The 27407-nt window shown below is 42.0% G+C and overlaps 1 protein-coding gene across 1 annotated transcript in view; it reads right to left on the reverse strand.

Annotated features, from left to right (window-relative positions):
- Positions 1 to 20106: 20106 nt before the first annotated feature.
- TRPV1 (transient receptor potential cation channel subfamily V member 1) overlaps positions 20107 to 27407 on the reverse strand; it is a 58452-nt gene continuing 51151 nt past the window's right edge. Inside the window, exons 12-15 of the mRNA XM_069760050.1 lie at positions 25012 to 25322; positions 22629 to 22756; positions 21783 to 21901; positions 20107 to 20528 (exon numbers count right to left, since the gene is read on the reverse strand). Of these exons, the coding sequence (XP_069616151.1) occupies positions 20371 to 20528; positions 21783 to 21901; positions 22629 to 22756; positions 25012 to 25322 (716 nt within the window). The 3' untranslated portion in view covers positions 20107 to 20370. The remainder of the gene's footprint in view (positions 20529 to 21782; positions 21902 to 22628; positions 22757 to 25011; positions 25323 to 27407) is intronic.

A 27407-nucleotide genomic window follows, 5' to 3' on the forward strand; every position in this document is an offset into this window, starting at 1 on the left:
GTTAAAATTCAGAAAACTAATTTACAGCAGCTACAGGAACCAGAGCAACCTATAGATGGGAGAAGTTTGACTTCTATGGGAGAATACTATGGGCAGCATGTGGCCCTGTGATGTGTGGATTGTCATAATTCTTTTTACTTTTCTCTTAGCATGACCATATGAGTGATTGATTTTTAAGGGACAAGTTGTATTTTTGGAAGACATCATTCATGGGCCATGAGCCATATAACGTACTATGTTACTATGTTACTATGTACTGAAGAAAGCAAAAAAAATGGGCTTGTTTTTTGTATTGCCAAGCTGATTTTTCTATTGATATTATTTTGGGGTACAAACACATACCGTATTTTGATTCCTTTTTGTTGCATTTTTTTAGGAAAGTATAGTCACTGAAGAACTGATATTTTGGTATTTTGGTGGAAATAATTTTCTATTCTCATAGATATGACTTTTTTTTAACAAATATGTTTATATTTTTAAATTCATTTTTCTTTAAAATCTGTGAAGATGGGGCGTTTAAACTTTTATATTTTTATGTTTAATTTTTTTAGTCCCCATAGGAGACTTGAATCTGCAATCAGTACTGAAGTATTTCTGCGTGTAGGCTTGTCTTTAAGGAGCAGACACCTCCACAAAGTATAATGGCCCCCACCCAGCCCTACATACAGTATAATTGCCCCCCTACAGCCCTACTCACAGTATAATGGTCCTCACACAGCCCTGCACACAGTATAATGCCCCCCCCCCACAGCCCTACACACAGTATAATGATCCCACACAGCCCTACATACAGTATAATGGCCCCCATAAAGCCCAGCACACAGTATAATGGCCCCCCACAGCCCTACACACAGTATAATGGTCCTCACACAGACCTACACACAGTATAATAACCCCCACACCCCTACATACAGTATAATGCCCCCCACAGCCTTACTCAAAGTTTAATGGCCCTCACACAGCCCTACACACAATATAATGGCCCCCATAAAGACCTACACACAGTAGTGTGAGATGTAGTTACATCATCACACTTAGACATTAGAGCTCAGATGCTTATAGAGAATAATAGCACAGAGATCTGACGGCTCCCTGATTCATCATTGTTGCAGGATGCAGATACCATTGCAACTGTGATGAGAGGGGGGTGATAGGTGTACCAGCAGTATATATGTATAGTATATATGTAAGTATAATATGAGTCAGCTCTCATTGAAGGGGTATGTAACACCCCAGGTTCCTGATGGTTACAGTGGCATTGCTTTCCTTACGGGGAGAGTGATGTCATGCTTGAAAGCGAGGAAGGATCCCTTTTAGCAGGTAATCACAAACATGCAACATGTTCTTACTCCATGCCAGAAGGAGGAGCTCTGATCCAGTTTGGGGGTAGCTTCTCTCTATTTATTCTGGCTGGAGGGGAAAGTAGAGTAGTCTATCAGAGGACAGAGGAGAGACGAAGCAGTCAGTCAGTGAGAGGAGTCTGTGAGAGAGAGGGGCTGTGCAGCAACGTGAGGTGCTGCAGCTCCTGAAAGGAAAGAAAGGAAAGCAGAATAAGTTGTAGAGAGTGAAGGAGGAAAAGAAGCAAAGGCAAAGTGAAGAGCTGGAGAGAAGCTGCAACTGAGCTTTTTCCATGCTGAAGTGCATGAAACCGGTAGACGGAAGACCGAGGTTGTAGGGGTAACTTTATGTCCCAAAGCAGAAACCGGCGGACAGCAGATTGCAAGTTACCTGTCCACCATAAACACCTGAAGACTCAGTAACGCATAGAGCCCAGGTCGTGATAGAGATCCTGTAAAAAGGCTTGAGTTACCTGTCATGCGGGTTAGTGTCCCACCTAATGGGGGATAGAGAGAACGTGAGGATCTTGTGAGACGCCTAAGGCGGCAAGGGACTACAATACAGCACTAGAAGGAAGGCTTCCAACCACACCTCGTGAGGGGGATTCCAGAATCGCTTCCAAGCCGGCCGGACCATACCAGCACCTATGATCTGGTACCCTGGACTGTGGCTGTCTTTCATCAGTAAAGAGGTAAAGAGACTGTAACTTGTGTCCTCTGTTTCTTTCTACACCACCTACCATCTTTATCTAATACACCGGGAGTCCTGGGGACCCAGCTTCACCTGTGGGAAGCCATACCATCCCTGCTGCCATAGCATCACCCCAGTGGACCCCTTTAAGCAGCGTCGGTCATCCCTGACCGAATGCCACAGATAGCATCAAGAACATTTATTGTTTTACAAACTTTATTCAATCCCTTAAAGACCTTTCCCTTTTACATGGGCGCCAAGGGCCACAGAGCAGGTCGCCGTCACCGTGAGACATCCCCTTAAGTACCGGACCCAGTACCGAGTACCCCACGACCCGAGCAGTTGTTCTAGGTAGTCAAGGCTTATGCTACAGATGACCTATTCTCAGAATAGGTCGTCAGTATGAGATCTGTGGGGTTCTAACACCTGCACCCCCACCTATCAACTGTTTTCATATTTGGTGATGGCTGGGGGTGTAAACTGTGAATGAAGTTAGAACAATACATCTCTTTTCAATGCATAGGGACTATTGCTAAGATTTGCAGCTCAGCTCCTTTTGAAGATAATTAGAGCAGAGCTGCAGTTCTTGGAAGCGGCTACTACAAAGTGAATGGAGCTGTGGTCTTCCATCTCCATTAATGGTTTACATCTGGCTACTCGGTGGAGTTTTTGACCACCATTAACCTAATATTACCTAGCCTAAGGATCAGTCATCAATATGATAAGCCTAGATAATCCCATTAACTCTTCCATGCTGCAATGTTAATGAGATGACTCTGATCAAACTAACTCAATCTACACAGCAAAGCTGACCAATGTGTTAAGGTACCTTCACACATAACGATATTGTTAACGATATCGTTGCTATTTGTGACGTAGCAACGATATCGTTAATGAAATCGCTATGTGTGACAGCGACCAACGATCAGGCCCCTGCTGGGAGATCGTTGGTCGCTGAATAAAGTCCCGAACTTTATTTCGTCGCTGGACTCCCTGCTGACATCGCTGGATCGGCGTGTGTGACACCGATCCAGCGATGTCTTCACTGGTAACCAAGGTAAACATCGGGTAACTAAGCGCAGGGCCGCGCTTAGTAACCCGATGTTTACCCTGGTTACCATGCTAAAAGTAAAAAAAAACAAACACTAGATACTTACCTAACGCTGTCTGTCCTCCAGCGCTGTGCTCTGCTCTCCTCCTGTACTGGCTGTGAGCCGGAAAGCAGAGCGGTGACGTCACCGCTCTGCTTTCCGGCTCCCAGGCAGTACAGGAGGAGTGCAGAGAAGCAGAGCGCAGCGCTGGAGGACAGACAGCGGTAGGTAAGTATCTAGTGTTTGTTTTTTTTTACTTTTAGGATGGTAACCAGGGTAAACATCGGGTTACTAAGCGCGGCCCTGCGCTTAGTTACCCGATGTTTACCCTGGTTACCGGCATCGTTGGTCGCTGGAGAGCGGTCTGTGTGACAGCTCTCCAGCGACCAAACAGCGACGCTGCAGCGATCCGGATCGTTGTCGGTATCGCTGCAGCGTCGCTAAATGTGAAGGGGCCTTTACAGAAAAACAGGAAGTGTCAACCTAATGCAACCTAATAAAAGCCAGAGTGGAATCATGATAATTTTTCAAAACAGTGGTCAGCAGCAAGTAAAACCAATAAAAACTAAAAAAAAGAAATTAAAAAAATTGAGTTTAGAATAAAAGCAAAAATAGCATGCTTTCTGATGTCATATCCCCTTTAAAAGCACATGTTGTTATGAGCCCTAATTATTCATCAACTATTAGAAAAGATTAAAAAAAAAGGAATTTTAGTTAGTAAACTCCTTTGTTAACCTAAGAATTAACTCTAGGATTTTCTTAAATGAGTAAGCTTCCTCCACACCCAATGATATTGGCATACCTGATAGATAGCTTGCCAAAAGTGAGACGATACATACTTGCTTTTTGCATTATATAATACTAGGAACTAGGTCAAGGCATGTTTTGTGCTATGGCCATAAATTTGGAATTTGTATATTATATTGAATTGGTTTATATGGCGATATAATCCTTTAGGGTGTGTCCACACAATGTCATTTTTAGGTGGAGTCCGATTGGAACCCACCTAAACAAAGTGCAGCATTTTTGCCCCCAAAAAGTAATGTATTGCACAGCAATGGAAAAACGACAATTCTGTGCACATGTTCAGTCTTTTTTTTACATCTTTTAACTGCTTCAGGGTTCAGAAACCATGAAGCGGTTAAAAGAAGTAGCATGTTCCTTGTTTCTGCTAGTTCATTGTTTCTGCTAGTTATAGTATAGAGCAGGGATGTCAAGCTCAAATACACTGAAGGCCAAAATTATAAACTTGGACAAAGCTGTGGGCCAGCCTTGATATTTATTACAAATAATGTCTAATATTGAGGAAGTTTTGTCTTTATCGCCAATAGAGAATATTTTGGCTGCAAAAAGAAAGTTTTTTGCTGCATATGAACATAGCCTTTAATTTGCATTTAAATGATTCATGTGCCAGTTTTTTGTCAACATGAGTTTTATCTTATGATTAGATAGACTGGTGGCAAGATGTCACCTGTGCTCTGCACAATGAACAGATCGCGTCACACCAGGCCGGCGAATCAAATGCTGTGTCGGGGAACCTAGAAGCTTAGGCTTCACTCCTGTCCATGGCCAGAGAGCACTGACGTGGATCCGCTCATCTCTAGATAGAGGATAACTCTCCGATTGCTTGCGGTCCCAGCAGCTAAACCACCAGTGATTCCAAGCAATATATATCCTGTATATATGGAAGTGCTTCTCACTAAATTAGAATATCATCAAAAAGTTAATTTATTTCAATTGATCAATGCAAAAATTGAAACTCATATAATATGTAGAGTCATTACAGAGTGATCTATTTCAAGTGTTTATTTCTGCTAATGTTGATGATTATGGCGTACAGCCAATGAAAACCCCAAAGTCATTATCTCAGTATATTAGAATACTTTATAACACCAGTTTCAAAAATGATTTTAAAATCCGAAATGTTGGCCTACTGAAATGTATGTAGTGTTATGGAAGCCCAGGAGGCTTTGATAGCAGTCTTCAGCTCTTCTGGATTGTTGGGTCTTGTGTCTCTCATCTTCCTCTTGACAATACCCCATAGGTTTAAGGTTAGGCTAGTTTTCTTGCCAATCAAGCACAGTGATGCTGTTGTTTTTAATCCAGGTATTTGTACTTTTGGCAGCGTGGACAGGTGCCAAGTCCTGTTGGAGAATGAAATTTCCATCTCCAAAGAGCTGGTCTGCAGAGGGAAGCATGAAGTGCTCTAAAATTTCCTGGCAGATGGCTGCGCTGACTTTGGTCTTGATAAAACACAGTGGACCTACACCAGCAGATGACATGGCTCCCCAAACCATCACTGATTGTGGAAACTTCACACTAGACCTCAAGCTGCTTAGATTGTGGCCTCTCCTCTCTTCCTCCTCCAAATGAAATGCAAAATGTAATTTCATCTGAAAACAACACCTTGGACCACTGACAACAGTCCAGTTCTTTTTCTCCTTGGCCCAGGTAAGATGCTTCTGGCATTGTCTATTGGTCATGAGTGGCTGACACCAGGAATGTGACACTTGTAGCCCTGGTCCTGGATACATCTGTGTGTGGTGGCTCTTGAAGCAATGACTCCAGCAGCAGTCCACTCCTTGTGAATCTCCCCCAAATTTTTGAATGGCCTTTTCTTAACAATCTTTTCAAGGCTGCGATTATCCCAGATGCTCTTGCACCTTTTTCTATCGCACTTTTTCCTTCCACTCAACTTTCCATTAATATGCTTGGATACAGCACTCTGTGAACAGTCAGCTTCTTTAGCAATGACCTTTTGTGGCTTACCCTCCTTGTGGAGTGTGTCCATGACTGCCTTTTGGACATCTATCAAGCCAGCAGTCTTCCTCATGATTGTGGAGCTACTGAAACAGACTAAGGACGTTTTTAAATGCTTAGGAAGCCTTTGCAGGTGTTTTTGGTTAATTATTCTAATTTACTGAAATAATGACTTTTGGGTTTTCATTGGCTGTAAGCCATAATCATCAACATTAACAGAAATAAACACTTGAAATAGATCACTCTGTTTGTAATGGACTTTATATAATATATGATATTCACTTTCTGTATTGAAGAACTGTAATAAATTAACTTTTTGATGATATTCTAATTTAGTGAGAAGAACGTGTATATATTTGTTTGGAAAGTAGATGGCAGACCATTCGGATTGAGTTAGGAGGTGCAAGTAACAGTGACAAAATAATGCCGTCAAATGTCAAGTAAATTATGATCCGATCAGGGGGCCCAGCACAATTGGGGTGAGCCAATAATAAGTGTAATAAAATGATCAATTTGACGGCATTCTTTTGTTACAGTTACTTGCACCTAACATGATGTCCACATTGCTTTCTACCTGTGTGGTCCTTGACCTACTACTATCATGTTTTGTGTATTTTATATGTAAGTGCGGGCACTCTTCTCCAGTAATGCCACCATATACCATGTCTATGTAATAAAGGTGCTTTATTTTCATTAGCATATGTTCCAGATTCTCTTTTTGCCCATATGTTCCGTGTTTTCTCTTTTGGTTTTTCTCCTCCTGTGATAAGCAGCTCATTGTCAATAGACAATGTAAATACGGAACTGAGTGATACATCATTGGATTCAGGGTCTCTTTGTCTACAGCAGATGAGGTATCAAAACCCGGCTGGTGGATTCCCTTTAAAGGGGGAAATGGGTGCTTTTCAATTTACATTTTTTAGTTTTTTTCTTTATGTTTAAACCTGTAGTCATCCAATTGCTTATACTGTATTATGTACTGCAATACCACAGTAGATCATGGTTAGCTATGAACATTCCTAGGAGCAGCATCATGGCAAGTACCATGGCCTCCTGCAGACCCTTGGCGGCCATGAAAATTAATAAGATTGCTGGGGCTGTCATCTTGGGCGTGTGAAATGGCACTCCCCATTGACAGCAACATTTAAAAGGTTAACTGCATTGGCAGATGATGGCTGAATAACCTCTGCCGGAAATGGTGCAGGGTCATCTCCTGACTGCGGTTGTCGTTAAGGCGTTGAAAGGTTATTCTGAACTTCCATCTTCAGAAGCGCACTGCTCCTCGGCTTCACAGCCTTCTGCAGGGGTCCGGAAGGCAGACATTGCGGGCCAGTGGCATGGCTGCACCAAAAATCTGGAAGGTGCTCTCTAAAGCTCCTAAGCAAAGGAAGCTTTGACTCCGCAGCATTGGAGGAGCAGAACTTATAAAGTTCTATAGCAAAAACCTACAATCGCCGTGCTCCTTGCTTAGAAGACCGACCATGATGATAGACTTCAGAGGTGGCCGGCGACCTAAGGGATGAGCAGTAAACTAGAACATTAAAAAGCTCTCATTTTTAAGAACAAAGATTTTTTTTATTTTTATAAGAGATAAACTGCAAAGTTACTTGTCTTTATCAGCAATTTTCAATTTTACCCGTTTAAGCTCATGAAGGTTCAGTAGATTTTTTCTAACAGGTGCTCTCGACCAATTTTACAGTTTTTTTTTGTAAATAAATGTATGTAAATTCAGAATTGTGATAATAGTCATAATAAAAATTGCAGATATATTGATAATTAGCAAAATAAATAGTTTTCATGTCATGCCTAGCTGTCTTACTGTTCACTTCCAGTCATCGGGGCGGTGCAGATTGCTGTTACAGTCATTGCTGTAATCTCTCCCCGGCAAACTGATTGACAGCCAGCTCAGCACACACACTATGCACACACACACTGCTGAGCAGGCTGTCAATGTGCTGGGGACTGATTACAGCCATGCTCACTGCATACTGAGCGAGGACTAAGGCTATGTGCACACGATGCGGATTTGCTGCGGATCCGCAGCGGATTTTTCCGCGCAGAAACGCTGCAGATCCGCACTGTGAATTAAAGTACAATGTAAATCAATGGGTAAAAAAAAAAAGTTGTGCACATGGTGCGGAAAAATCAGTGCGGAATTGCTGCGGATTTAAACGAAGTGCATGTCACTTCTTTTGTGCGGATCTGCAGCTTTTCTGCACCCCTCCATGATAGAAATCCGCAGTGGCAAAAACTGCAGAAAATCCGCGCAAAATCCACATCAATTCCACGGCAAATTCGCACAAAATCCGCAGCTGCTTCCTGTACCGCCTCAATAACTGTAAGCAAGAGGCTGCAGGGAAAAAAGGAACTTCATTTTCTTCCTGTTAATGGAAGAAAAACCTGGAATAACGGTCCAAGAAAAAAAATGTACTAAAAAAGTTTTTCCTTTATTACATCACAAAAAGGCACATAAATATACAAGAATTGATATCATGACAAAATAATTTGCATAGGGAGGTATGGACAACAAAGGATGAGGGTCTCAACAATAATGTAATAAGGTGGGCACAGCATTCATGAAAATCATATAAAGTGCTGGTGCTTGAATGGAAACGTGCATTAGTATATTAACCATGGTCCATGGCACAATGTTAATTATTTAAATCACTGCACAACAGTGATCGATAAGGTGTTGTATAATAATATGCCAAATTGCTGGTACCTAAACCATAAATACCCGAAGAAGCCAACACGAAACGTGATTTGGGGCTGCGTTTGTGGTGTCTTAACGAGGTACTATGGGTAAGAGCATTTGTGTATATTTATAGCATATTATTATACGGCATCTTATGGATCCCTGTTGTGAAGGGCTTTAAATACGGTAATTAATATTGTACCATGGTTAATATACTAATGCACCTTTCCATACAAGCACCAGCACTTTATAGGATTTTCATGAATGCTGTGCCCACCTTATTACATGATTGTTGAGGCCCTCATCTTTTGTTGTCCATCCCTCCCTATGCAAATCATTTTGTCATGATATCAATTCTTGTATATTTATGTGCCTTTTTAAGATGTAATAAAGAAAAAAAAATAGTACTTTTTTTTCCTGGACTGTTACTCCAGGTTTTTCTTCCATTAACAGGAAGAAAATGAAGTTCTATTTTCCCTGCAGCCTCTTGCTTACAGTTATTGAGGCGGTACAGGGAGCTGTTAGTCCTCGCTCAGTATGCAGTGAGCATGGCTGTAATGTGTAACACTAATGAGGAGTGTCCATATGGGTATTACCCAAGTCCTATGAATTTAGGAAGAGGACTATATTTGTGATGCTATAGAAATGTATTCTGTTCTGATTCTCTTAAATGCTGGGAATCTGCCACCAAGTTTTTGCTATGTTATCTGACAGCAGCATGATGCAGGGGCAGAGTCCCTGATTCCAGTGATGTGTCACTTACTATGCTGCTTGATGTAGTTTTGATGAAATCACCGTTTTCTCTGCTGCAGATCTAGCAGTTCTCCAATGCTGAGCTCTGTATAACTCCACCTACATCACTGATTGGCAGCTTTCTGTGTACACTGCATAAGCAGAAAGCTGTTAATCAGTGTTGGGGCGGTTTACACAGAGCAGGAGGACTAAATGGCATGAGACTACTAGTCCTCTAGTGATAATCTCTTGCTGCTAAAACACTGATTTTATTAAAGCTACAATAAACAGCCCAGTAAGTTATACATTATTGGAGTCAGGGTCTCTGTCTCTACATTATGCTGCTCTTAGATTAGATTACCAATCAATGTCCTATCAAAGTGATGAAACTTCTTGCTAATATCAACACACACAAGAGACAGTAAAATAACTGTCACTTCCAAAGAAGCAAACAACCATCCAAATAACAACCCAAATTCTTTTATTAAAGATATAACAAAAAAGATAAAAACAGCCACATATTACATATCCCACCATATGACCCCAAGGAGGGTAACCACACCGTCTATTAGAATGAAGGAAATGAAAAGATAATAAATAAATAAATAATGGATATTAAATAACTCCATACATCAATATTTCCTTCCCAGCACAAAGAACATTCCCAGAGCAATTGCATCCCATATAGCGCTGAACATATCCTAGGTGCTACATAGCATCCCTATAGGTTGGTAACCACATGTGACTGCAAGGGAACCAAATGCCCTAAATATATATGCTCAAAAAGGGAGGATAAGTATGTCCAATCTAATGAGTAATGAGAATGAAAACCAATGAAATAAAATTCAGTAACGAATGTCCATATACTTTACCTCCAGACAAGAGTGCTGTAATAGAGAAAGTGGTGCCGGTGTGTGACCCTCCGCACCCCGACGCGCGTTTCGCCCACTAGCTTCTTCCGGGGGCGTACCAGATGATATTAGGGAGGTCTTTTTATATCTGCAAAGGACCAATAAGAAAGCCGATAAGGCTTATGTTTACCTACGTGCCCGGTCATTGTCATGGAGCTCTATGACGCATGCGCAGAATCTAATGCTCCAGATATATACAAAAAGACCTCCCTAATATCATCTGGTACACCCCCGGAAGAAGCTAGTGGGCGAAACGCGCGTCGGGGCGCGGAGGGTCACACACCAGCACCACTTTCTCTATTACAGCACTCTTGTCTGGAGGTAAAGTATATGGACATTCGTTACTGAATTTGTTTCATTGGTTTTCATTCTCATTACTCATTAGATTGGACATACTTATCCTCCCTTTTTGAGCATATATATTTAGGGCATTTGGTTCCCTTGCAGTCACATGTGGTTACCAACCTATAGGGATGCTATGTAGCACCTAGGATATGTTCAGCGCTATATGGGATGCAATTGCTCTGGGGATGTTCTTTGTGCTGGGAAGGAAATATTGATGTATGGAGTTATTTAATATCCATTATTTATGTATTTATTATCTTTTCATTTCCTTCATTCTAATAGACGGTGTGGTTACCCTCCTTGGGGTCATATGGTTGGGATATGTAATATGTGGCTGTTTTTATCTTTTTTGTTATATCTTTAATAAAAGAATTTGGGTTGTTATTTGGATGGTTGTTTGCTTCTTTGGAAGTGACAGTTATTTTACTTTCTCTTGTGTGTGTTGCTCTTAGATTAGATAGCAAAAACCTGGTGACAAATCCCATTTAAATACTGTATAAGGTTTCCATAATTAACACAATAAAGTTGACAAACCTGAAATCAGTGCACATTATTATACCATCTGTAAGATATGATTACATAAGAATATGTTTCGCTTAGCAACTTTAACTAATTTGTGATTCTGTTATCGTTTGGGACAGGGTGGAAATATTTGGAAATATAAAATACTTTTCTGTGTTGTCATCATGTCATGTTCCTGAAAGAACGGTGCCTTCCCATATCCGTGACAGCTGAATATAGCACGCTTGTATGAATGATTCATCGCGTGATTGTCAGCAGAGAAGAATGTATCCTAGCTTGCCCTGTGTAGTGTGCAGCAACATGCACGTCCCCGGCTGCTTGTCACACCGGCACTCACACGGCACATGTGCACACAAATCTTACAGCACTAGTGTGGAAAATCATGTGAAAACAAAAAGAACTTGAACTATTTAAAAAAAAAAAGAAAAAAAAACTTTTGACATATGCTACTCTCAGGTGTTAAGGCACCCACTGATTGCCAAAATGGAGGGGCAGAATTGCTCAGCCGCGCGTTGTGTCCCTTCATTTCCGAATGGACCACTTGGTTCTCGCCCCCCATACACAACATCTTTGCAGGACTCAGTGTGCAGCACCGTGAAGAACTGTTAAAAAGGAGAGGTCTGGTATCTGAATTATGGTATTTGGTGTCTAAATTATGGGGGTCTGAATTTTAGGATTTGGAAAATGATAATGTTTAGATTTTAAAGGTGTATTTCAATCTCCAAGATCCTATTCCAATATGTAGTAGGTGTAATAATAATAAAAATATTAGAAAATACTCCTAATTAGAAATGTAGTATAGTTCTTCTGATACGTTATTTAGCTTACTATGTGCAGGGCATTGCAGTAACTTAGGTATACATGGTTACGACCACTAATAACTAACTGTCACTATATTAGTGGTTGTAACCATAGATACCGAATCGAATACAATGCCCTGCCATGGCAAGCAAAATAGCTTATCATAAGAACTATACTACACTTCTAATTGGAGGTACTTGCTAATATTATTATATCTACTACATGTTGGGATAGGAACTTGGAGATGGTAATACCCCCCAGTAATCATATCTAAGCTTTGTAAACATTGTGGTTTTATCTGTAAATGACTATTTGAGGTCACCCTATTAAATATGGAAATCCCACAGAGATCTGAACACTTAGTTAAGGTACACTATGAACACAAATAGACAATCCAATACCCTAGAATTAATTAAGTTAACCAGGGCAAAAAAGAAAAAAAATGTTTTTTTTTGTACTGATTTGTTTAATTAATTCTAGGGTACTGAATAGGTTACCTGGCATCTGAGATCAATATTCATCGGTACTAAGCTAGCTGTAAGGATGTAAGTGGGGCCAAAATACAGAGAATTCTGACAAACCCCACATCATGGCAGGCCACATCCTGATAAGCCAAATACCAAAGTGCCCATTGAATTTTTTTTTCCAAACGTTGGTAACCAAATATTCAACTTTATTTTATAAGAGAATTCAGCCATTTAGAATTATGTGATGGCTGGAGACTAAGGTTGGGATCACATAGTGTTTGCCCCCATGTTCAGTGGCTCTGTTGGTGCGTACGACTGAACCCCCGCAAAACAGGGTTCAGGTGGCGTATGTGCCAACAGGGCCATTGTCTATAATGATGCACTGTGTGCTCTGTTGTGCATCATTTTTGGCTGTGTACATTTATTGGAAAAAGACGTCGTCGATGTAGTAGCCAAACGCTATGTGAACCCAGCCAAGATGTTGTGTGCCTGCCGATTGTAAATCTGGAACAGGCAATGGTTCAGTGAGATCATTGGCAGTTTTAGAAGAACACTGCTGAAGGGGTATAAGCAGGGTGCCACTATGGAGGGTGCAGGAACCACAGTTGTACCTGCACCCTGGAGCCTTGTGTGACCTACATGAGAAGACCCATGATAGTTGGGACCTTGTTGGAGATTTTATATGGGCCCACGGGCTTCAAGTTATTCCACTGGGTATGATCTCACTATGCAGTCTTTTCAGTCTTGAATCAGTGGTGGTATAATATCACTTACTTTACCAATGTAATCTCCATAATAGCAGAATATCTGTTTTAATTTCCCTTCTGCTTGATCCATGGTTCTCGAACACATTCTGGCAAGTTCATTGTTTCCCATGTGGTAAGTTGGTAGTGGTGATGCTATAGGATGTGTTCACATACACCATGTCTGAACATTTCCCTGAACTATTTCTATCAATGGTTTTCTTTTCACAATACCATAGTTCACAACCATACCACTCACCACGTGGTATGGCAAGCAAAAATATCAAGCTTCCGGAGGCTAATTTGCATATTCCAGGTGCCTTCTGGGAGAAGCGAAGTCTCCCTAAGCTAGAAGATCGTTGGGTACAGCCGGGACCAGCTGCTTCGAAAGCATCACCAAACCAGGGATTCAAGCTTCCGGAGGCTAATTTGCATATTCCAGGTGCCTTCTGGGGGAAGCGAAGTCTCCCTAAGCTAGAAGATCGTTGGGTACAGCCGGGACCAGCTGCTTCGAAAGCATCACCAAACCAGGGATTCAAGCTTCCGGAGGCTAATTTGCATATTCCAGGTGCCTTCTGGGAGAAGCGAAGTCTCCCTAAGCTAGAAGATCGTTGGGTACAGCCGGGACCAGCTGCTTCGAAAGCATCACCAAACCAGGGATTCAAGCTTCAGGAGGCTAATTTGCATATTCCAGGTGCCTTCTGGGAGAAGCGAAGTCTCCCTAAGCTAGAAGATCGTTGGGTACAGCCGGGACCAGCTGCTTCGAAAGCATCACCAAACCAGGGATTCAAGCTTCAGGAGGCTAATTTGCATATTCCAGGTGCCTTCTGGGAGAAGCGAAGTCTCCCTAAGCTAGAAGATCGTTGGGTACAGCCGGGACCAGCTGCTTCGAAAGCATCACCAAACCAGGGATTCAAGCTTCCGGAGGCTAATTTGCATATTCCAGGTGCCTTCTGGGAGAAGCGAAGTCTCCCTAAGCTAGAAGATCGTTGGGTACAGCCGGGACCAGCTGCTTCGAAAGCATCACCAAACCAGGGATTCAAGCTTCCGGAGGCTAATTTGCATATTCCAGGTGCCTTCTGGGAGAAGCGAAGTCTCCCTAAGCTAGAAGATCGTTGGGTACAGCCGGGACCAGCTGCTTCGAAAGCATCACCAAACCAGGGATTCAAGCTTCAGGAGGCTAATTTGCATATTCCAGGTGCCTTCTGGGAGAAGCGAAGTCTCCCTAAGCTAGAAGATCGTTGGGTACAGCCGGGACCAGCTGCTTCGAAAGCATCACCAAACCAGGGATTCAAGCTTCCGGAGGCTAATTTGCATATTCCAGGTGCCTTCTGGGAGAAGCGAAGTCTCCCTAAGCTAGAAGATCGTTGGGTACAGCCGGGACCAGCTGCTTCGAAAGCATCACCAAACCAGGGATTCAAGCTTCAGGAGGCTAATTTGCATATTCCAGGTGCCTTCTGGGAGAAGCGAAGTCTCCCTAAGCTAGAAGATCGTTGGGTACAGCCGGGACCAGCTGCTTCGAAAGCATCACCAAACCAGGGATTCAAGCTTCAGGAGGCTAATTTGCATATTCCAGGTGCCTTCTGGGAGAAGCGAAGTCTCCCTAAGCTAGAAGATCGTTGGGTACAGCCGGGACCAGCTGCTTCGAAAGCATCACCAAACCGCGCGCCGTAATTTTTGCCTGTAGGACATTATTGCAAGAGAGCTTGGCTGAGTAGATTACACAAGAAGGAAAACACACAGCAAGTCAGCAGGATCTAGGAGCAACATGGCAGATGTGACAACCTACATGGTGAGCTGCAGCATGTGCTACATGTTCACAGATCGACCAGAAGAAGAATCCAATTTCACCTGTCAGAAGTGTAGACTAGTGGCCCTTTTAGAAGAAAAGGTGCGGGGTCTGGAAGAAAGAATAGCAACTTTGAAACTCATCAAAGAGAATGAAGACTTTCTAGACAGAACAGAAGCATCTCTACTGGTCACAGAAGGTGCAAAAAGTGTCAGAGAACCTCCAAAAGCAGATGAGTGGAAGCATGTGACCAAAAGAAGCAAGAAGACCATGGAGAAATCACCAACCACACAACTGAAGAACCGATATCAAATCTTTGTAGAGGATGAAGATGGCACACCTAAGAATGAAGCAATACCAGCAAGCAAAAAAGAAAAGGGCACACAGCAACCATTGACAGCAAAAAGTACAGCCAAGAAGCAACGAAGAGTGGTGGTGGTGGGAGACTCACTACTGAGAGGCACAGAAGCAGCCATCTGCAGACCGGACATAACTGCAAGAGAAGTATGCTGCCTTCCAGGTGCGATGATCAAGGATGTGACCGATAGGATACCAAAGCTCTTCAGCTCCAAGGACGTCCACCCATTTCTTCTGATACATGTTGGCACCAATGACACGGCAAGGAAGGACCTACCGACAATCTGCAAGGACTTTGAAGAGTTGGGGAAGAAAGTAAAGGAACTGGATGCACAGGTAGTTTTTTCTTCTATCCTTCCAGTAGACGGGCATGGCACCAGGAGATGGAACAGGATCCTTGATGCAAACAACTGGCTAAGACGATGGTGCAGACAACAAGGATTTGGATTCCTGGACCACGGTGTGAATTACTGGTATGATGGACTCCTCGCCAGAGACGGACTACACCTCAACAAACCTGGGAAACACACATTCGCCAGAAGACTCGCTACACTCATCAGGAGGGCGTTAAACTAGAAAAAGAGGGGACGGGAAGAAAAACATTAGACTTGAACAAAGAAGATCCAGGAAAACATACTCAGAAGGGAGGTAAGAACATTTCTAAAACAATCCACAGTGAGGAGATTGGAACAAAACAAAATCCTCTGAACTGCATGCTCGCAAACGCCAGAAGCCTGACAAACAAGATGGAAGAACTAGAAGCAGAAATATCTACAGGTAACTTTGACATAGTGGGAATAACCGAGACATGGTTAGATGAAAGCTATGACTGGGCAGTTAACTTACAGGGTTACAGTCTGTTTAGAAAGGATCGTAAAAATCGGAGAGGAGGAGGGGTTTGTCTCTATGTAAAGTCTTGTCTAAAGTCCACTTTAAGGGAGGATATTAGCGAAGGGAATGAGGATGTCGAGTCCATATGGGTTGAAATTCATGGAGGGAAAAATGGTAACAAAATTCTCATTGGGGTCTGTTACAAACCCCCAAATATAACAGAAAGCATGGAAAGTCTACTTCTAAAGCAGATAGATGAAGCTGCAACCCATAATGAGGTCCTGGTTATGGGGGACTTTAACTACCCGGATATTAACTGGGAAACAGAAACCTGTGAAACCCATAAAGGCAACAGGTTTCTGCTAATAACCAAGAAAAATTATCTTTCACAATTGGTGCAGAATCCAACCAGAGGAGCAGCACTTTTAGACCTAATACTATCTAATAGACCTGACAGAATAACAAATCTGCAGGTGGTTGGGCATTTAGGAAATAGCGACCACAATATTGTGCAGTTTCACCTGTCTTTCACTAGGGGGACTTGTCAGGGAGTCACAAAAACATTGAACTTTAGGAAGGCAAAGTTTGAACAGCTTAGAGATGCCCTTAATCTGGTAGACTGGGACAATATCCTCAGAAATGAGAATGCAGATAATAAATGGGAAATGTTTAAGAACATCCTAAATAGGCAGTGTAAGCGGTTTATACCTTGTGGGAATAAAAGGACTAGAAATAGGAAAAACCCAATGTGGCTAAACAAAGAAGTAAGACAGGCAATTAACAGTAAAAAGAAAGCATTTGCACTACTAAAGCAGGATGGCACCATTGAAGCTCTAAAAAACTATAGGGAGAAAAATACTTTATCTAAAAAACTAATTAAAGCTGCCAAAAAGGAAACAGAGAAGCACATTGCTAAGGAGAGTAAAACTAATCCCAAACTGTTCTTCAACTATATCAATAGTAAAAGAATAAAAACTGAAAATGTAGGCCCCTTAAAAAATAGTGAGGAAAGAATGGTTGTAGATGACGAGGAAAAAGCTAGCATATTAAACACCTTCTTCTCCACGGTATTCACGGTGGAAAATGAAATGCTAGGTGAAATCCCAAGAAACAATGAAAACCCTATATTAAGGGTCACCAATCTAACCCAAGAAGAGGTGCGAAACCGGCTAAATAAGATTAAAATAGATAAATCTCCGGGTCCGGATGGCATACACCCACGAGTACTAAGAGAACTAAGTAATGTAATAGATAAACCATTATTTCTTATTTTTAGTGACTCTATAGCGACAGGGTCTGTTCCGCAGGACTGGCGCATAGCAAATGTGGTGCCAATATTCAAAAAGGGCTCTAAAAGTGAACCTGGAAATTATAGGCCAGTAAGTCTAACCTCTATTGTTGGTAAAATATTTGAAGGGTTTCTGAGGGATGTTATTCTGGATTATCTCAATGAGAATAACTGTTTAACTCCATATCAGCATGGGTTTATGAGAAATCGCTCCTGTCAAACCAATCTAATCAGTTTTTATGAAGAGGTAAGCTATAGGCTGGACCACGGTGAGTCATTGGACGTGGTATATCTCGATTTTTCCAAAGCGTTTGATACCGTGCCGCACAAGAGGTTGGTACACAAAATGAGAATGCTTGGTCTGGGGGAAAATGTGTGTAAATGGGTTAGTAACTGGCTTAGTGATAGAAAGCAGAGGGTGGTTATAAATGGTATAGTCTCTAACTGGGTCGCTGTGACCAGTGGGGTACCGCAGGGGTCAGTATTGGGACCTGTTCTCTTCAACATATTCATTAATGATCTGGTAGAAGGTTTACACAGTAAAATATCGATATTTGCAGATGATACAAAACTATGTAAAGCAGTTAATACAAGAGAAGATAGTATTCTGCTACAGATGGATCTGGATAAGTTGGAAACTTGGGCTGAAAGGTGGCAGATGAGGTTTAACAATGATAAATGTAAGGTTATACACATGGGAAGAGGGAATCAATATCACCATTACACACTGAACGGGAAACCACTGGGTAAATCTGACAGGGAGAAGGACTTGGGGATCCTAGTTAATGATAAACTTACCTGGAGCAGCCAGTGCCAGGCAGCAGCTGCCAAGGCAAACAGGATCATGGGGTGCATTAAAAGAGGTCTGGATACACATGATGAGAGCATTATACTGCCTCTGTACAAATCCCTAGTTAGACCGCACATGGAGTACTGTGTCCAGTTTTGGGCACCGGTGCTCAGGAAGGATATAATGGAACTAGAGAGAGTACAAAGGAGGGCAACAAAATTAATAAAGGGGATGGGAGAACTACAATACCCAGATAGATTAGCGAAATTAGGATTATTTAGTCTAGAAAAAAGACGACTGAGGGGCGATCTAATAACCATGTATAAGTATATAAGGGGACAATACAAATATCTCGCTGAGGATCTGTTTATACCAAGGAAGGTGACGGGCACAAGAGGGCATTCTTTGCGTCTGGAGGAGAGAAGGTTTTTCCACCAACATAGAAGAGGATTCTTTACTGTTAGGGCAGTGAGAATCTGGAATTGCTTGCCTGAGGAGGTGGTGATGGCGAACTCAGTCGAGGGGTTCAAGAGAGGCCTGGATGTCTTCCTGGAGCAGAACAATATTGTATCATACAATTATTAGGTTCTGTAGAAGGACGTAGATCTGGGTATTTATTATAATGGAATATAGGCTGAACTGGATGGACAAATGTCTTTTTTCGGCCTTACTAACTATGTTACTATGTTACCACCTTTGCCAGGACTCATCTTGTTTCATCAGCTGTAATCAGAGGAGAATCTTGGTCACAAATGCTACGTTTCCCTGCAGCAACCCTACAGGGGGAAATCGGTATTACAACTTTTCTACTGAAATCCATTTGCAGTCCATATTTTGTTTGAATATGGTGGCTTGGGTCCTCCTAAACCAGAAATGTTCTTTGTAATAAAATGTTCTTTCTTGATGAGAAATGAGAGACTTCAAAGGAGGCATCTCTTATTAACACCCTAATAGGGAACGGCTAACAGCCTTATATAATATACTTGTCTGCTAGGCTGCGTATCCTTGTCTCTGGTGACTCAGCCATCCATCTCAAGCTCTTCTGGCAATGGTACAGCTTGGCAGAAATAAAAAGATGGCATTTCCCTCACGGAATAATGTGTGAAAATAAACAATAAAGACGTAGAGGAAATAATTGAATCATTTTCATATTAACCTTTAAGGATCGCTTTATCAACACTCCAAGGGAGTCGTTTGGGAGTCAGCTTGTGTACAGAGGCATCGGATAGTGTTGCTAGGCTTATATCTTATAGCTATGCTTTTATACTGAGTGACGTCTTGACCGTTATATATATATTTATATAAATATATATATATATATATATATATATATATAATCATGGCTGAAAGTGTTGGCACCCATGAAATTGTTCCAGAACATGACGTATTTCTCCCCAAAAATTATTGCAATTACATGTTTTGTTATACTCATGTTTATTTCCTTTGTGTGTATTGGAACAACACAAAAAAACTGAAAAAAAACCCAAATTGGACCGGGTAGAGCAATACAACAGATTCCCTTTAATTCCTGTCCAACACATTTTTAGGATTTTAGCCTGGGAGATGCAGATTTAAAAAAGAATATCAGGTTTAGAGATCCATCAAAGAAAGGTAACCTTGTCATGGTCGGGAGGGGGATCTCATGAATTGGCCAATTTGTTTTATAAGTATATTCTATATACCATTAATGCAGTCTAAATTCCACATATTTAATACACACTTTGTATGGTTGAAAAAATACCCGTCGATCAAGTTCAACAATTCTTCTACATCAACATTCTGCCAGCGCTATATGTGCTGGTATATGCTTTTTCTTCACTTTCCAGTATGGATTACATCTGCCATTGTACAATGGCTTCCCTTCCCCGAACATAATGCCTACCCCTACATGTAAGGTATGCAAGACATGAGAGAACAGGAGCAGAAAAAGGACCCGCCACCACTAATATTGATTTTAACATAATAGTATAGTCTCTTTATTGCAGTAGGGATAAGACAATGATAAGTAGTTTATTTCCATTAGTGAAACAAATAATTGACATTCTGCTTTGTGATCTGTTAACGTTAAGGAAATGTATCTTAGTCACATCAGAATAGATGATTGAGAGTCCACAAGTATATTGGTGACCTGTGGTAATTACTCTATAATTCGCCTTGGTGTAATCAAGCTAAAAGTAAGACCCGGTCACCCTGGATGATGTACCATTTGGCCTTTCCAGTCTACAGTGGCTTAGCTGTCCCGTCCTCGTATGTTTCCTGTTCCATTATACCCTCAGATATAGGTTGCAGCGGTACACCGGGCTCCCCAGGCTCTTTGGCTCTTTTTCCTTTGATGCTGAATTCTCTTATATGTGGTACAAAGGCCTTCCATGTTTTTGCTAAGAACAGAAGGATGAGAAAATCCTCATTAATGATGTCACTGAGGAGGGGAGAAAATGTTAAAGGTTGATAGGACAGATTGCACGTCTAAGGTCCAGTGAAACACTGTGCTATGACTATGAAGGATGACATAATCCTAAAGCGAAAGTCTTAAGGTCTCCACATGCAATCCATGAAAGTCAGCCAAACCAGAGAGGGGTCTATCATCTTATATGTATGGGGCCTCCTATCTCTCTCCCAACAGATGGTGGTGCAGAAACGAAAGATTGGACAGTTAAGCCCCCCATAAACTTTAGGAAGCTTTTGGTCAAACGATGGTTCGTCTGATGGTTTAGCCGGCAGCTATCTCGGCCGACTCCACCATATATTGGAGCACTCACCCTGTCATGCACTCCTGTTTTCTCTACGAGAGAGCCACTACTAGACATCTCCGATGGCTGTCCATATCTTAGAGAACTAAAGGATAGGCAGTCCGAAATCGAACATACTGGATCTTTTTTTCCCCAAACATCATCTGTCGGCCGAACCCCTCTAATGTGTATGGGGGCCTCTAGAACTCCAGTTTTCAGTCATACTACTTTAAAGGGAGATACGCTTTTGACTGCATCTGATGATCGTTCAAGTCAAGTGCTCAGGTTTATGTGGAACTAGGGATAAATGGCTGAACAGACGGTTTTGGCCAACAGCTATCTCATATGTATTTCCAACTTTAACCTATATTCAAAGGATCCAAAAACATCCCGAATGCCATACTAATTACTTTCTTAATATAGTTTTGTATGGACTAAGGCTCTACATAGGTATTAGGGCTAACATGTTGGCTTTCTGCAGTCACCAATCGGTTTGAGATAAAGAGTCCCCTGTATTAACTCAGAATTCTCTAATACTAAATGTGAAAATGGTTTATCTAAACCAGAACAACTCCTATTACTGCTCTAATTCTCATAGTGAAAACATAACTGTAATCAACTGCACATAGAGGATCCTATCCAAAGCTAACATCCGACCCCTTGTTATACTGCAAAAATGTGTCCTTTTTCTGTTTCGGTTCCATTCAAGAGTCAAATATGAGCAAATCTTAGAGAAGAGAACATTCCTTTAAAAGACATTTTGAGTAAACCATATTGGCTTGGTAGCAGAACTTCCTGTACTAATGTATATCCTGTACTGCATTCCAGTAAGAAGAACGTTGTGCTAATGATGACGCATCTAATTACCACATGGTATGTTGTACCAGGGCATCACACTCTTACCTCTGGCCATCCGCATTGAAGAATTATTTAGATTATTCTTCATGATCCCAGAATTTCCAGGGTCTTCATTGATGATCCCCAGGTTTGTGTTCCATTTGGTCCAGTTAACCTCATCAACTCTGCCAGTAACAAGCATATGATTTATAAAGATCATAGAAAACAATACAAAATGTTTAACACCTAAAAATATAAAAATATACACAAGTTGTGATATTCCAGAAAATCTCATGGTTGACAAAGAACCACAAGATAATGTGACATTAATGTAATATTAAAGATATGACATTCCCTTTTCAGTTAAGTTAGAAATAATGTTATTTTAGTTTATTTTCATTAGCAAATTTATTCAAATACTGTTTTTGTAGTACTTGATCATGTATATAGTTTACTTTTAGTGCTCTGAACATCTCTGAACATGTCTAAAGGTACCCAAACAGTTACAATAATACAGTAATTCTCACTGGTGGGCTCTCATTCCAGTCCAACACTGCCTATAGATACTCCTTTATTCGCATCAATTGATTTTCCCTTTTCATCCTCGTCCCTCCCCAACCCATCTATATCCTCAGCTTTTCCTTCACTTTATTTATTTCAACTCAATCCATTGAAGAATAATTTTCTGAAAACTACCCTTCAGCAGATGAACAGCAGTTTCTGCTGTTTTCCTGCTTGATGGCCACATTGTTTACTCGTTGCTGACCACATCCACTCCTTCTCCATTGTAAAATTTGGGATCTGGAGTCTGAAATTTGGGATCTAATTCAATGTAGAGTTTAAAGCCTGCTTCTTCCAAGCTACAATATGCAACATGGCATTATTAATTTATGTGGCCTTTAATTCTGTTACCTGAAGCAACATCTGTAATCCTCCTTTCCATCAGGTGTCAGTCCCACCAGGACAGATTTCCCAGACCGGTATCTGTTTGTGAAGTAGTTCAGGAAACTTTTTTCTATATCAAGAATAGTTATTGCTCTCTGGAAAAAACAAACAAAAGCAATTTATTTTAGAGGTGTTGTCCAGCCTTAGGGTACGAGTCTGAAGTCACTTTATGTGAATCCTACCATCGCGTGCTCTGTGAGCTGTGAGGATTCTCCAGTGCCGGCGCTGGGAGTGGGCAATCATGTGACTGCTAGTGTGCGATTTTCATACTTCTGGCCACATTCTGACTAGACATATTCAGCCTCGGTCAATGCACTTGGCCTTGGATTTCCGCAGCAACCATTGGGACCACAACATCATGATCTGGAGGTTAAAGATGGATCCCTTTCCCTCTGTCAACCATCTAGATGCCAATGTCTTTGCTGATAGCACCCATGGCCATGATCGATGTCAACAATGATCATGGTGAATTCAGTAGGGTGTCAGCTAGCATTTTCACCCATCAGGGCATGCTATTCCCTAATTTCTCAGGTCAGTAAAAAGGCATATTGGCAGTCATTATTATAGGGTTTGAAAGTTAGAAGCCAAGGTACAATACAGAATCACTTATAGTCTACTCATTGGACATGAAAAGACAAGGTCCAGTTTAGATCTTTAGGCTGATGTCACAGGCAACATTGGACCCATCATCAGGATGGCTGATAAACATGGTGGTTCTTACTGTGGTGCCAATATTCAAAAAGGGCTCTAAAAGTGAACCTGGAAATTATAGGCCAGTAAGTCTAACCTCTATTGTTGGTAAAATATTTGAAGGGTTTCTGAGGGATGTTATTCTGGATTATCTCAATGAGAATAACTGTTTAACTCCATATCAGCATGGGTTTATGAGAAATCGCTCCTGTCAAACCAATCTAATCAGTTTTTATGAAGAGGTAAGCTATAGACTGGACCACGGTGAGTCATTGGACGTGGTATATCTCGATTTTTCCAAAGCGTTTGATACCGTGCCACACAAGAGGTTGGTACACAAAATGAGAATGCTTGGTCTGGGGGAAAATGTGTGTAAATGGGTTAGTAACTGGCTTAGTGATAGAAAGCAGAGGGTGGTTATAAATGGTATAGTCTCTAACTGGGTCGCTGTGACCAGTGGGGTACCGCAGGGGTCAGTATTGGGACCTGTTCTCTTCAACATATTCATTAATGATCTGGTAGAAGGTTTACACAGTAAAATATCGATATTTGCAGATGATACAAAACTATGTAAAGCAGTTAATACAAGAGAAGATAGTATTCTGCTACAGATGGATCTGGATAAGTTGGAAACTTGGGCTGAAAGGTGGCAGATGAGGTTTAACAATGATAAATGTAAGGTTATACACATGGGAAGAGGGAATCAATATCACCATTACACACTGAACGGGAAACCACTGGGTAAATCTGACAGGGAGAAGGACTTGGGGATCCTAGTTAATGATAAACTTACCTGGAGCAGCCAGTGCCAGGCAGCAGCTGCCAAGGCAAACAGGATCATGGGGTGCATTAAAAGAGGTCTGGATACACATGATGAGAGCATTATACTGCCTCTGTACAAATCCCTAGTTAGACCGCACATGGAGTACTGTGTCCAGTTTTGGGCACCGGTGCTCAGGAAGGATATAATGGAACTAGAGAGAGTACAAAGGAGGGCAACAAAATTAATAAAGGGGATGGGAGAACTACAATACCCAGATAGATTAGCGAAATTAGGATTATTTAGTCTAGAAAAAAGACGACTGAGGGGCGATCTAATAACCATGTATAAGTATATAAGGGGACAATACAAATATCTCGCTGAGGATCTGTTTATACCAAGGAAGGTGACGGGCACAAGGGGGCATTCTTTGCGTCTGGAGGAGAGAAGGTTTTTCCACCAACATAGAAGAGGATTCTTTACTGTTAGGGCAGTGAGAATCTGGAATTGCTTGCCTGAGGAGGTGGTGATGGCGAACTCAGTCGAGGGGTTCAAGAGAGGCCTGGATGTCTTCCTGGAGCAGAACAATATTGTATCATACAATTATTAGGTTCTGTAGAAGGACGTAGATCTGGGGATTTATTATGATGGAATATAGGCTGAACTGGATGGACAAATGTCTTTTTTCGGCCTTACTAACTATGTTACTATGTTACTATGTCTACCCACAATGAGATCTGACATGGGACCAAGGACACATTTAAAACCTAAGACCAAATGGCTTTACAGACATTAATGTGTCATGTGAGAAAAAAAAAACCCTTTGAGGAAACCACATCTTAACAATGAATTAAGTAAATATTTAATTTAGGAAAGTGTATATCTTGGGAGTGAAATTACCTGTAACTTCCAGATGCCTTTGCTCTCCTGAGCGATCTTGCTTACTGTTTCCCCCATGAGTGCTATAAGCATGTTCAGCAGAAGGATGTAGGTGAGAATGACATAGGTAATGAGCAGGAAGATAAAGATAGTCTTGTACTTGTAGTTCTCAGTGAACTCGATATCTCCCATTCCGATGGCAAACTTGAAGAGTTCTTGAGATGTGTAATATAAACTGTTATATGATGCCGGATCAGCTTTACAGCAACGTTTGGTATAACAGGTGCTATTTTCATTCCTACCATCTCCATCTTCAATAAGTGTTACCAAGGCTGCCAGACATGACGGAAACAGAACATACTCTCAATATATATAGATAGGCAGACAGATAGATGAAACGTGATTTATTTATCACTGGTCTGTTTATATAGGCCAATAATCAAGAATGAAGAGTCATATGATTGTAAGCTTGGTCGATCATCGCCTCATCGGCCCGTATAAAGGGACCTTAATAAGGAAACATATAATAACCATTCACGGGAGCCACAGAGTTGCTTGTAACCCCTGTGAAAGACCTTCTGACCATAAGTGGGGAGAGGGTACAACCAGGTGCATAAGAATCGTGGTCGCAGAGGGTGTGACTGGGCCGGTGCGGCAGTGGGGCCCGTCGATGCCAGTGCCGACTTCAGATGAATGGGCGTCTGAGGATGTATATTCTGCCAAAATGCATTGCAACAAAGGGATCCTCTGGCTTCCTTGCACTAGAATACACCAATCAGCCAATCAGAGGCAGGCAGCTGGCAGCGGGCATGCAAGACACTGGCAGAGGATGGCAGTGATGTCAGACACTGCTAGTACCGGAACACTGAAGTTAGCTAGAGGCTACTGAAGAGGACGCCGTACATCGGGGGAGCAGAGGAAGGTAAGAAGAATCATTTATTTTTTATGCTTTGGAAAACAGAACGGCAGGGGCGTAACTATTGCGGTTGCAGCTGCGATGGGGCCCGGACTGCTTAGGGGCCCGTCCGTCCATGGACAATAGTGAAGAAGAATGAATGACCCAACCATTTGTGAGTGACCCGCAGCAGGGAGCCGTCACCGCAGGTCCTCCAGTTACATGGGGGAAGATGGATTCAATGCAGTCAACCTTGTGACCTGGAGAGGCGTGTCCACAGGTCCTTCAGTCGCACCAAAGGAAAGGACTGGTCTAAGGCAGCTGGCACTGCTTGAGTGAGTGGCCGAGTGCCGCAGCTTGCACTTTTAAACCTAAAAAGCTGCAAGCTGTTGCTGCGTCCTCCTCCTCCTGCTGCCGACGGGTCCCTCAAGCCGATCTTTATTTGTCCTGTTATTTGCAGCCGCCCGGAGGTGCGCAGACATTGTATGTGAGTAGTGGCGGGAAGCTTCCGCATCGCTTTCAGTCATTCCCTGCTCTGCTGCCCTTATGATATGCATCTGTTAAATCACCTTTCAGCACAAATTAGTTCTATATTGGTTGACCCTTTATCTTATTGGATATAGTCATGTGATGTTGAAACCTTATGGTTCAGCATATTCAATAGTGAATTGCACTGGATCAGATTTTGAGCTGTGTCACACACACTTGAGAAAAGAGAAGGGGTATTTTTTCCCCTTAATTTTGCCTTTTGAAACAGATCCAAAAAGATTGTGTAACCTATACACATTATTTTTTTTTCCATTACAGTCATTAGGAAAAGAATTGTAATCCTAGACCCACTTCTTACAGGAATTATTGATGCAGCATGTTTGGGTCTGCCAAAAATTTGATCCTGATAGGTCCATCAGCAAATACAGCACACATCACCACTGCAGTCAATCACCGAGTTCAGTGGCTCAAGTCTACTACAGAACCGCTGAGCCCGGTCATTGGTTGCAGGCACGATGTATGCTGTAGTTGTTATATCACTGATGCAACCTGGAAACATGAGAGCAGTAGTAGAGTGTCGACAGTGGAGCAGGGAAAGGTAAGTACCAGCTCAGTTTGTTATTTTAAACCTCTTAGGCAGGGGCGTAACTACTGAGGTCGCAGGGGTCGCAGCTGCGATGGGGCCCGGAGTCCTTAGGGGCCCGCTCAGTCCATCAAAGAAGCAGCCGACTCCTGTCTGTGAAAATTAGACAAGAGGCGTGAGCTGCGTCCGTGTAATTTCCGGTCCTGTGCATTGTGGGGGGAGTATTGGGTGTACTCACCAGCTTCAGAATGTGCAGTGCGCATGCTCCGGAGCCGACCAGTACACCCCCACAATGCACAGGACCGGAAATGACACACTGCAGTGTCATATCAGGTAGATCTCTGTTTGCACATCCTTCACTGCTGTGTCCACCTTTATTCAGCTGGTAAGTTGGCAATCACCCCAGAGGACAGAGACTGAAGGGCAAGAAGCCAGTACAGTCTGTGTAGG

This window comes from Ranitomeya imitator, chromosome 3 (genome assembly GCF_032444005.1).
Source record: "Ranitomeya imitator isolate aRanImi1 chromosome 3, aRanImi1.pri, whole genome shotgun sequence".
Lineage (NCBI taxonomy): Eukaryota > Metazoa > Chordata > Amphibia > Anura > Dendrobatidae > Ranitomeya > Ranitomeya imitator.